The sequence below is a fragment of the Alligator sinensis genome, unplaced genomic scaffold (genome assembly GCF_000455745.1).
Source record: "Alligator sinensis unplaced genomic scaffold, ASM45574v1 scaffold889_1, whole genome shotgun sequence".
NCBI classification, from domain to species: domain Eukaryota; kingdom Metazoa; phylum Chordata; order Crocodylia; family Alligatoridae; genus Alligator; species Alligator sinensis.
Window position 1 is genome coordinate 676921 of NW_005842361.1, and position 13095 is coordinate 690015.

The 13095-nt window shown below is 40.7% G+C and overlaps 1 protein-coding gene across 4 annotated transcripts in view; it reads right to left on the reverse strand.

Moving 5' to 3' along the window:
* Nucleotides 1-6: 6 nt before the first annotated feature.
* ARHGAP18 (Rho GTPase activating protein 18) overlaps nucleotides 7-13095 on the reverse strand; it is a 130673-nt gene continuing 117584 nt past the window's right edge. For all 4 annotated transcript variants that reach the window (XM_025210630.1, XM_006029174.3, XM_006029177.3 and 1 more), the window contains exons 13-15: nucleotides 10912-11036; nucleotides 8829-8890; nucleotides 7-3754 (exon numbers count right to left, since the gene is read on the reverse strand). In XM_025210630.1, coding sequence (XP_025066415.1) covers nucleotides 3663-3754; nucleotides 8829-8890; nucleotides 10912-11036 — 279 coding nt within the window. In that variant the 3' untranslated portion in view covers nucleotides 7-3662. The remainder of the gene's footprint in view (nucleotides 3755-8828; nucleotides 8891-10911; nucleotides 11037-13095) is intronic.

Genomic DNA, 13095 nt, shown 5'->3' on the forward strand with positions numbered 1-13095 from the left:
CATCTATCAATTATCTAAGTGGAACCTATGTAGCCAAGCGACTAAGCACAATCCTGTTCTGCCTTGCTTGAGTTCCTGAAAACCATACCATATCTACTTTTGCAACATGCCTTCATCTTACCCTTAAGACTAAATAGTAAGAGCCCACCCACCTTTCATGTCGACAGATTTCATAGCCTTGAGTAGAAAGGAATAGAGGATTACTCTTCCATGCCTAAATGCTATTTAGATGCCTATTAGGTGAAAAGATATAGCACTACAGTATTAGTACCTGCACCAAAACTAAGCAGAAAAACTTCCTTTGATTTCAGTGATGTTTGAATCAGGCCCTAAAGACCTAATTTTGCCCCAAGATGCAAGTCTAAGACGCCTTATGAACTTAATGTGGAAAATTGAGCTTCAGAGGTATTTATGTCTTCACAGCAGTTAATCTTGGTAATCAGCTCCAAATGCCCCTATTAGCCAAACTTGGGTGTGAACAGCCACATAAAATCAAGCTTAAGCTACTGGATCCATGGGTAGTACAGTCCTACCTCTTGTGCTGTCATTATTGTCCATTAGGTTTATGCTGACATAGCCAGCTGTCAACATAAACCACTGAACTATAAACGAGAAAGTAAACAATCCACAAAACTTAACAACATGAGCAATATTTGCCAGACTGATAGTTTAGTAAACATGATGTATATTCAGTTCTCACTAATATGTTTCAATTACATTTTTTTGTGGTGAGTAGGGGTACGGTCTCTAAATTGGAACTTCCTAAACTTCTGAAGGTTGGAAGCTGCCATGGGACAAGAATAAAGGGTAAAGAATTTGGACATGCCCAGTGCATCCTCCTCTGTTCCTTGCCACTGGATGAGACAGGATACTGGGCTAGATGGACTTATGGGTCTGATCTAGTAAATGGCAGTTCTTATAGACTATAATAAAATCAAAAAGTCAAACAATAAGCAAAGAAATTCTCAACAATATGAGAACAATATGATCACTTGTTAAATGTTGTTTCATGGGGGAAACAACAGAGACTGTAATCTGTCCAAATATATGACTGCTACCTCTGTAATGAGATGACTTACACTGGGCAAAAAGGAACTGTAATTCTTCACACGTCAGAAGGTATACTTGCAAGTAAGACAAGATATATTCTCCAGAACAGACAGATTCTTTTTGCCATTCCTCTATTGTTCTTCAGCTTGTTAACAGTGATCCCAATGAATCTGTACTTATTTGTTAGGGCTGCTGTGCATTATTCATCAGCAACCATATTAATAGTAAAAATCAATAAATGCTTCCCTTCTTCCAAACCCAGAACTTCAAACAAGACTGTCATTTTTATCATCTTCAATGTGATTGGTGACAATCTCCAAAATTTTCTTTTACCTAGATCACTGCAAATATACATGCAGAAAACATTTTGGAATGATCTTATTTCATTCACAACTGTCTTTTTAGATTGTTGAAAGCCCCAAGTACATCTTCAGTAAAATCTTCACTGCTGTCAGTGGATGCCAACTTTTCATAGGTAAGAATTTTCTTGTAATGGTCCTTAATATTCTGTATGAGCCCATGACCTTTGGGCTAGAAAATTTTAATGTGTGTGTTGGGGGGGGGAGTGAACATTTCATGAGTTATCCACACTTTGTTATTGATGTCATAATTGTTTGGTAAATATCTGACATCTTTACAAACCTCAAAGCCATTTCTAATTTCCAATGCCAAGAATGGGTAGCTTTGGCAGATTTCTTTTCTTGATTTTCCACTTTAATGGCATACTTTTGTTCCAGATATTTCCACCCGAGCCTTCATTCAAGTATTCATTAGTTTCAACTGCAATGTAGGTCTTATAAAAAGTGTCATTTGAGACTTTCAGTCAAAAGTCTCAAATAAAGCCCTTATGAGACAGCACACACGGGCACTGCATGTGAAGGAACGGTGACCTGGTACCTGTACCCCCATTGCATTGTATCAAACCACGATTTGTTTCCTGGTGTCAGCACTTGATATAAGCACACTTCAGTAAATGCACCACAGATTCATTACAAGAAGCTGTCTGTACAATTTTAAGGAGAGCTTAATGTTTGTCAGACAGTTTCTCAATATAAATGATGAGAAAGAATGGCTTCCAGTTCAGTTATCGACTTAACGTATTTGTCAAAATAAACAGGCAAAAGTTTATGTTGACATCAACATATACCATAAAGACTTGCTAACAATTCTTAAAGTGACTAGAAATTTTTTTTGTCAATATATACAAGCTGTTGATATAAATGGGTTCAATACAGGACTGTATTTATTGCTCTCCTTCATGACTTCTGGAATTGTAACCCACAGCTGAATCTGCACTATAACTTTTACTGTAGAAAAACTTTTCTGCTTTCCTGGGCACATAGAGAGATCTGTGGGAAGACACAGATGGACTATCAGTGTTGAAGTATTTCAGCCCGAATCCACTAGGATGGACCAGCTCAATCCCCCTCAGAACACTCCAGTTAGCTCCGGTGTAAAGCATCACCACAACCAGATGAGAGGGCTTTGTGGTGTGTGAATGGTAGGGACAACACCTGACTAACAGCCCAAGTTAACTCTACAACGAAGAATTAGCCTAAAGTTGTGGGTGGGATTGGTATTTTGCTAGGTCTGAAATTCAGAGCACAGTTACTCTCCCCAGTTGTTTTATTTATCCTAAACATTTGTGTTCTGCAGTTCATAAGTAATTGGCAGTTTTTGGCAGTTCACTAAATGTTTTAAATGTCAAAAGTCTAAGAAAAGTCCAACTTGTATGCAAGGTAGCTATATATTTCTACTGAAATGAGTGTGGGCCTTTACATCACATTGTAATATTCCACTCTTTGTATGGCCATCTTTCCAATAGACTCACTTTGACATATGGTCACATTTAGAAATCCATTAGCAGCAAGAATACAGTAAAATCACCAAAATACTAATACAAGTAATTTAAAGGATTTTAGCAAAAGAGATGGGCAGAAAATACTTTTTACAAAGTTATTTTTTAATCAGTTTTCATCAAAATTTACCCCAAGAGTGAACAAACTTGGGACATACTTCCTAAAATATGATATACTGCATTGCAGTTTGTGTTCTATAAATCTTACTGGGACTCAGGAAACCCTTAAGTCTCTGGAATCATCATTTTTGTTAAATATTTACAATACAGTACCACCCAAAAGTCTCAAACAAGACTGAGTCCTTCAGTGTGGTAGGCACTGTAAAAATATATATGAAGACATGATCTTGCACAAACAGATTGTGCGTCTCCCTGCTACAAAATGATGCATTTTTTGAAAAAATAAAATTCACAGAAGTTATACCAAAAGTGAATCCTACCAAACTGGATTATCATCAAGATACAATGGGTGCCATTAAAAAGTTGACATTTTAATTTTAGTTACCAAACAGTCACTTCTTATTCCAAGTATGGGTGGAGGAATGTGTGATATCTTGGATATCACTTTGTGGCAACTCCGAGTAAATGCATACATTTATTGGTAACCACTGTAGTTCTTTTTTTGCACAGGCTTAACAACATCCCTTTAACAGTTCAATGCATTTTAATGCTAAAAGGAAGCACTTTCCTTTTGAAATACCCGCGGTATTATGAAGTCAGTCCACAGGTTGGTCTTCTGTAGTTCCTTATGAGCTTAAATATTCTTAGGCTTTATAACCCACTCAGCATTTGGGTTCAGCTGGTAAAGGTCCTTCATGTATGTGTCATCATCAAGGCAGCGTTCTCCTGGTAAAGAGAGATGTGTGATTAAATTAAATGTGAAGAAAGTGAATTGACTTTCAAAGCTGATAAGCTTTTCCATTCTGTTTAGGTTTTAGCATTGTGTCCACCATCAAGGTATTTCCCAAAGGGCAAAAAGAAGGCTAAAGTCAAGAATAATTCTTTTCTTCTTTGGTTAACTTGGGGGCTCTAGCTGGTGAGGTTGTTTCTAATTATCTTATTTATTGTTCGGTTAGAACGAGGCTGTCCTATCCAACAGGTGGCCCCCAAATGATTAGCAAGTGGCCCATGAGCTCTCACTGGCCACCACACCCTCATGCCAGTTGCTCCTGCCCTGGAGTGGAGGAGCTAGACTACCTGTGCTGCAGAGGCACACGCATATGGAAGGGGATACTGTGATTTATGGTGGCATAAATGAGATATCAGGTGACATCTGTTTCCACCCTAACAAACACTAATGGACTGAGCTAGGACAGTCATAGAGAGAGAAGCGGTGCATTTTTTATTTTTTTCTAGAGTTTTATCTTAGTTTACTCTACGTCTAGTAACTGCATGAGCCATAATAAACGAGGTGTTAATATACATAGCAAGATTCCAAGGGTTAGAATGGCAGCAAGACAGGTTAGTAAAAGCAGGGGCACTTCTAAATCCAAATTCCTGGGTACAATTTCCCAGGCTCCCTCTTTCCCGTGGCAGCTTTCAGCTTTCCCCACAAGCTCATTGTTCTAATCTGTTCACCATTACTCTACTCATCTCCACCTTTTGTCCCTTCTGCATTTGAATCAGGCAGCTTCCTCTTTCACATTCCCTGCAATGGAAGGTTGAGAGCTCAGGGAAAACGGTGCTCTGTGGTTTCAGTGCCCAACCCTAGCCCCAGCCTTGGCATGGTCCACAACAGCATTTGTAGTGAAACTCTTACTCTGTCCTATTGGGCTGTGGGCTTTGGACAAGTCCACTGCAGACAGAATCTTTGAAGACTTCACCCTCCCTACTTACTTTTTATGTAAAGTGGCACAGAATCCATAGCAACAATCAAAAATCAAAACAAATACTGCTCATGTTCCTATATTCTTTAGTGTGTTGATTATTATTCCCTTTGTGCTGGCTCAGTGTGAGGCTGTGGTGTCACAAAGAATCGAGAGCAGAAGAAAGAGGACACAGAACATATATAAAAAGATTCAAGCTGTTAGCCTGGCCAGCAGGTTAAAGTCAGAGAGCTCTTCTTACTCAATGTACAATATTTGATTCAGGAATTAGAATTAGGAAATATAGGGAGTTGATAAAATTGCAATTACTGCAAAAGTTCACAATAAAAGGGAAGAGGTTTCTGATATACCACCATAATTCTTAACAGAGTTTCAGAGAAAATCTTAAGTTTGCCACATCTTCACATTCAACAGATGCACATATTTTCTCTCTCAAACATTCATTGAAAGCTACACCATATTACAGAATACCGACACAACATATTATTATTATAGGCATGTACCCACAAAGCTACGGTATACTCATGTACTCACACACTGTATTAGCATTATTTACCTGGCATATAACACAACACTAGGCCCTCGTTTTTTAAAATTATATTGCTCTAGAGTAAACATAATGTGCCTCATCCAAAAAAAAAAGGGAAAGACAGCTGTATGGAACTGACAAGACAGTCTTCTTTAAACTGGCATTGAGAATATAGGCACATCTTTAACATGAATAAGTGTGGGTCTTGCTTTATCTGGCACCCCATACTCAATGAAAGCTGCAGTAACTCTCCTTAAGTAACTCCTTACAGTGCTAGATTAGAGAAAAAAAATGAAGCACATCTGGGCCACAGCCAGCACTACTCTATGCTCCATGCCCAGGGCTGGATGTGCCCTGGGCTAGAAGGGGTCCAGAGCCGTAACTGGTGGTAAGCATCAGGGGGGCAGAGACTGCAGGGTGGGGTTAAGAGGCAGGCGCAGGCAGACCTGGTGGCACGGCAGTGGGCACCACAGGGGACCAGGTGCCAGACACACATAGTGGGGTGGGGCAGAAAGAGGGACAGGTGTTGGGCGGGAGGCAGAGAAATAGGCACAGTCAGGCTGCTGCTCGCCCTTCCCACCCCAGCTTGTCCTCCTGCCACTGCTTCCCCAGCTGTAGCTGTGAGGGGAAAGGGGATGTATTCAATATGACCCTCCAATAATTGGGTTTCATAGTTGATAGGGTCAGAAGGGACCTGAACAGATCATCAAGTCCACCCCCCTGCCACGGTAGGAAAGAGTACTGGGGTCAAACAACCCCGGCAACGTGTTCATCTGGCCTCCTCTTAAAGACCCCCAGGGTAGAAGCCAGCACCACTTCTCATGGAAGTTGGTTCCAGATCCTAGCCGCCCTGACAGTGAAGTAGCGCCTCCTGATGTCTAGCTTGGGTTCTATACATGGAAAATTATAACAAACTTATACATTTTCCATGTCTTGAATCTTATTGTTGGAGGGTCATCTTACATTCAAAGTTGTTTTGGATTCAGATAAATATGGTAGATAAGTGGAGGCCAACCTTTTTGGCAGCTATGCCACAAATTAGCTTTGCACCCTCCCCAAGTGGCACTACTCTGCTTCCTGATTCCTTCCCTGTGCTCCCTGCTTGATTTGCTGCTTTGCTTTTTACTTTCTACTTCCTACCATATATGCTGTTGTGCTGCCTGACTCCCCACAGTCTGCCACATGCCACACACAGAAGCCGTCTATGTTGTTTGTGGCACTTGTGCTGCAAGTTGGCCACCCTGGGACTAAATGATCTCTCAGAGTCCTTTTCAATCATCCATTTCTATGAAGGGGTGACTGTTCAGCATGCTTATAATATTTCTCATTTTTTAAAAAGAAGCCACTGGAAGAATCTGACAACTTGTCTCTCTTCCACTGGGGGAGAACATGAGATATTCGTTACCAACTTGCCAAGGGCATCAGTTTTATATTTGCTTCTTTCACTGAGGTCACCCTGTTGCCTAAGTGACAGAGTTTACTAGGAACATGGTTGAAAAGGCTCATCCAAGGCAAAACAGAGAAGATACTTCAGACAAACACAAACCCTAAAACTGCCTTCTTTTAATGGCTCCTATTCCCCAACTGATAAAGAATCTGGACTCATCTCTGTGGCTGAACTCTTGCATAGCTGCATAGCAGCCATGTTCAAAACCACCATTCCCCATTTATGCCTGGAAACCGTGCCAGAGCAATGACGTTTGGTACCCAGGGCATAGCCTGCAGCCCATCCTCGCCCTGCACACAGACCCAGGGTGCACATGCCCCCCATGCTTGCCTGGGAGTGCAAACAGCAGCAGGAGCTACCCTTCCCCCATCCCTGCACCCCCAGGGGCCCCCCCCCCCCCCCCCCCGCCCCCCCCCCCCCCAACTGCTCGCAGCTCTGTCCCGCACCCCGCCATGGCTGGGCAATGCCTCTTGGAGCCCCTTCGCTTTGGTACCTGGGGCAGTTGCCCTGCTTGCTGCCCCACCTCCTTGCTATGGCACTGGCTGGAAAGGAGTTTGCAGAAACTTTTCCTGCCAGAGGAAACCCATTTTTTCACTTTTGGGTTATATTTTTGTTATAAAATACATCTAATGCCTAGTATGAAAGCGTTAGAGCTTTCAGCAGCCTACCTGGTGATGAACAGAACTCTGCTTTGGCTGCCTGCCTGCCCAGTTCTGGGTCCAATTCTAGGGGGCAGTGGTCCCGATCTACTAATCTCGACATGGTCCAGGCGGGGGGTATTTCAATGTCTACCTCCCAGTGGAGCTTCAGTTACCAGCTCAGAAACCACGGTACAGCTTATACGGGCTGGGACAGAACAGTCTATTCAGAGGACATGAAATCTGCCTCTGCTACATATGGAAGGATGTGCTGCAAAACTCACCCCTTCAAGGATTCAGTTTCCTAATTGATGTGGCAGGGAAGAAACAGATTCTGATTCTTCAAGCAGGCAGTCTTGAAAACAGAGGAGTGGATGGGGAGTGCCTGTCTGGGGGATGCCTTTTATGTAAAACTATCATATAATGGAAACGGGCCCTTTTGAAATAAATGCAAATAAAGAATTATAACTTGGCAGATCTCCACGAACATTTAGGTGTCTCCCTAATTATTCTGGGCCCAATGTATCTGTAAGGGAGCACTGTGGTATAATGTGCACACCTGCACCTGAAACCACAGCCATTCTTAGCTCTGCATTCTTCAGTGGGGGCACCAGCTTTCTAGACAAGACTCCAGATGTGTTAAAAATGTGCCAAATAAGCAAGTCTTCTGGATGTCAATACTCTAGTTCCAGCTTCCTCTTGATCAGTCACTTTTTAAGTTGCACCTGCTAGCTTTCTGGGAGCATTATGGCTGCTGACAGTTGTGAAAAAAACAAAACAAAACAAAACACTTTACCAGAAGCAGCAGCGGGTTAGGTCAACCAGGTTCTGCAGTGTCTGTATACATCACGTGCTTCAGCAAGGCTTTTTGGTGCTTTTATCTAAAGCTGATTTAATTGGCTATTAGATAAAAGCACCGAAAAAGCCGCACTGAAGTATCTGATCTATACAGATGTTGGATGAGGCAGGATGAGGCAATGCACAGGGATGCACTGAGTTTAAAGTTAAGCACCGTTTTGGGTGAGGGGGGAAGGTTGTGTCTATAAGCAGTTTCTGTAATCAGAGATCCCAATAGCTTCTAATGAACACAGTGGGCACGTCTATATGAGATGCAAACTGCCTAATAACACTGTGAAGTAGTGTGCCAGGTAACAACTGTGCTAATACGCTACTGTGTAGCAGTATTAAGCTACTGCACAGTAAGCATCACTAAAAACCCATGTGCCAGTGCTACTGTACAGTAGTGTGGGTTAGTATGCATTGATTTAGTACTTGGCTAATCAAGTACTAAACCTAGTGCGCAGTAACTACGGTGCATTAATGAGCATGTAGATGCATCCAATGTGAATGAATCAACCCCATTATTAATTCTTGACCCATTTACAACATGCAACAAATAGGGGTTGTATGTGTGTAAAAAGCAGCAAAAATTAGGCCCAAAGAATCTCACTTCAATAAAAGAAGTTTTTGAGAATCTTACCAATATTTCCTCCAATTTCATACAGGAAAACCTCCTCCTTCTGGAGAGTTGGGACAACTCCACTGTTAGGAACAAAACAAAATAATTACCTGCACTGCCAAAACAGCATGCAATCGGATCACTTAAATGAGATACTAGGCTAGTTAAGAAAACTGACAATATACCAAAATTTCCCTATTTAGGTCCCTTCTACACGTGCAGAAAAAGGCACAATGGGATCTAATGCATGATCCTCACAATTATGCTAGCAGGAAGTGCAACTGTGAGATTGTGGATTAGATACCACTGTGCCTTATTGTCAGTACAGGGGAGCCTGATCCCAGGCTTGACCTGCACCAGCAAGAAACAAGCTCCTGCAGCTGGGAAGCCCCTCAGCTGAGGGGCTCCCAGTTCCAGGAGTGCTGCACGCACCCTGTGGCTACTGCAATCTTCTAGCCCCGAGGGTTTCCTGCACCCCAGGGGCTGGGAGATTGTAGCCATGCTCCACGGCTGCCAGGACCCAGGTGTCCCCCAGCACCAGGAAACAAGCTCCAGGGACCCAGCTTCTGCAGCTGCAGGGTGCTGTTGGGACCTAGATCGGTATCTGCTGGGGCTGAGAGTCCCCTCAGCTGTGGGACTCGCAGTCCTGGCTGAGCAGAGTCCACCCCTCTGGCTAGGAGCCCACGGCTGACAGGGCCTCCAGCCAAAGGGAGACCCTATTAACAAGTGCAAATTAAAGCTCAATAGCAACCAGTTATAAAGTTAGTACACATTTTCAAGATCTAACTTTACAGCTGGTTGCAGCTTCTTATGGCGTGATACGTACTTTGCACATGTAGCTGGTCTCAGGGTAACTGAACAATTAACCAGCTAATTGTGCGATACCTATAACATGTAGAGGGGGGATTTAGTAACACACAGAAGTGAACAATAATACTGTATCTGTATAATATGGCAAAGGAATAATTGTGCATAATGAAGTATACGGAAGAAAAGTAAATTGGGTTCAAAGAAACTGAGATTGTTAGAATAGAATGAAAATAATTCCTTTACTGGATGTTCATATTTGCCTGATTTAATGGTATCAGGCTCCATTCTGACATTTTTTTTAACCGTTGTTGCAAAACAAGGTACTTCTACTGTATACTTCCTATTACTGCTGTAGCTTAATGAGTGTGTTCAGGAAGCCACAATTTTAATCTTTTTTTTTTTTTCCTTTCCAACTAAAAGATGTGCAAACCATTTTTTCTGCAGAACTAGAGGTGAGAAAAAATCTTCCCATGATCGTGACTAGATTGCTGCAGTTCAACAGGAACTTATTGCCTTGAAAACCTGGGGGTTTTTTTATGGAGGAGTGAGTTCATCATCTTATCCAGTAAAGTCACACTGCTGTACTATCACAAATAATTATATAACTGATATAGAAATCGCAATGAATCATTTTTCTCTCTCTCTTCCTGTCTAACACTCCCTCTTCCAATTCACGCACATGCACACACATATGCACACACTTAAAGGAACTGATCCAAAGTCCAACTAAGGTAATGGAGTTTTTTCTTTTGATTTCAATGAGATTGGTATCAGCCCCAAATACAGCTATTTTTTAAAATGTATGCATGTGTGTTTCTCTCATATTAACATATTTGCATATCTGTATATTTTTATAGTTATATTAATGTATTTTCCTAAAATGTTATCTTTTTTTTTTCCCCCCTATTTCTTAAGTTCTTAGGCTTTTTGTCTTAGAGCTCACTACTAAATTCCCCATGGGAAGATATAAAAACTTTCTGGGTCCGTGAATGCAGTTCTTAACCCAGCTGACTAAACAGCAATTAATTCTTTAACCACACACTGCATTTGGCATACTCCTGAAGGTTTTAAGATGCCAGGGTTTAGGATAAGGAGCATAAGAAGCATTTCTTGGGACAAACTAAACATAAAAAAGTAGTTAATTCATCAAACATTTATTTCAATAGGCTAAATTTAGCTCAAGAGGTCAGAGAACTCACCTTAACAGTCAAACTATTTCAAAAAATTCTTCTTGTTATGCAATACAAAAAGCCACTTATCTGGAAATGCTAGACAAACAAAAAAGGGTCTCTACCTTTTCTGGCTGAGAAACCTGGCTACTATATCACTTGCTTTTAGTTCTTCCGTCAGCTGTATTGCCATGGAAACTTTTGAAAGATGAGGCGCTTGCACCCGTATCACTCCCTGAGGAACATCAGCCTGCAAAGCAATAACAATATTGGAACAAAACTGCTAGCAGCTGGCTTCGATGAGTTTCTCAAGATGCTGCATGGAATAAGTAACTTCACAGAATGTGCTGTAAGTATGCTTAACTACTGTCTACTTTACTTCACTGCAGAAAAATGTTAATTGTACAGTAATTTACTAAATTGCATCAGACCCTCAAATCTCTTTCTAATGGCTATAGAGAAGTTTGTCACAGAAGAACAGTAATGTTTAATTATTTTCCAAAGACGTTAAGAAAAACAATAAATGATTATTACTATAATAAGGCTCAGTTTCAGCATGTTATGAAGCATGTGTGTTTGATGTAATAATATATAACTCCGATTCAGAAAGAAGCTGCTGTACACCAGAAAGCCAGGCAAAAATGTCCACTTTCCTTTAACCTGAATTTCATTCAAAAAAACAAAACGAACGCTCCCCCCCGCAAAAACAAAAAATAAAAAACATTCATAGTATTCACGGGTCAGTTTAGCTTGCTCAACTATTTTTTCTTTCCCTTTGCCTCCTACTTGTCTGTGCAATTTTTACCCTCTGTTTCCTGTTTTCTAGAATATATTCAGAATATAACCCAAAATGCCACTGTGCTAAATATCAATCTTATACTAGTTACCAGGAAGAAATATCTAATAGACTGTATTTTCTGTTCAACTTACATTTGAAATTTACAAAAGGCATGGTTTACTTATGAATATGGTCCTGATTTATTTTCCTAGGATACATAAGATAATTTTTCTATGTTACACTATCTTATGCCTGGTCTCAGATGTGCTCATTTTCATAGCAAGTACAGTGTCAAAATACCAGAAGGAATAAAAGTTGCTTCTGAAGTAACTCGCTACTTCATAGTTCATCCCTCCCCCCACCCCCCTCCCAACCCAGCTACTGTGCTTATGAAGCAGAAATATTTTTTATTTCATTATTAGTGAGCAATATCAGAGGCACTGAAATTTACAATTTTCATCCTAGAAAAGTTCCCTTTCACAGATATGAATCTAAAACAAGACTATGAACAGAGTTAAATTGTGTATAAAAGGAATCAGACTCAGATACATAGTTTGGTGAGTATAAGTGCTATTAAGTGGTTAATTGCATCAAGGAACTGAGCTCTGAAAAATAAATCTGGGCTTAAACCAGGGGACTGAGAGTTGCCATAGTTTACAGCATACCCCAGCTACCTTCAGTTTCTTCAAACACTTTACAATTCTCAGAATATAACTGCAGGACTTGACACCTATTCATGTTGAAAGACTTTATAATTGTCTAATTAAGAATCTGCAAAAGACTACTGCTATTGGCAATCATAACCAGAATCATCTGTTAATATTTATACAAAAAGTTACCTAGATCCTGCTTAAAACATCATTTGCCTGCCTTTCAGAACTATTATGAGCATATTTCCTGTTAGCAAGAGAGTAATCTTGTAAGGGTGAAAAGACTATTTATGCATGTCCCTAATTGGTCTTCTGTCATGTTCTGCATGGAAAATTTAAATCAGGCTTCATTTTAGTATTCAGTGTTACACCATTTCACTGGACTTACTCCAGTATTCTGTTAGATAAAAATTATTGCTGTTTTTCTGCTCATCAGCCATGTGATTGATGCACATGAAAATGGCTTGGCTAATTATACAAGCACAGGAGCAAACACCTTTGGAATTCCCATAATGTGAAATCAAGGTTGCAGGTCAAATGGAGAATGTATTTTGTAACTAGAGAAATGTAGCCTATCAAATGGCTATATATCTCCACCTTTAACTCCTCAATTTCTAGGAGTAGTTTGTGTTCAACTACATATTTACTTAGGGCATATTAACTATAGAGAGCAGATCTGGAGCTACCCCAGAGTAACTGATGGGAAGAAAAAGCAGCAAAAGCAGCTTTAAGCTATCTAGAACTAAAGCCACAAGGGGAATTAAACACCCTGCTGCCTACTGGAATTCACAGCATCCATTTCCACCATTTCACCTATCCCTGAACTGTGCTGGGATAGTTAGGTGCTTAAGAAAGTGGAAACACCTAAGCTATTCAGCAGG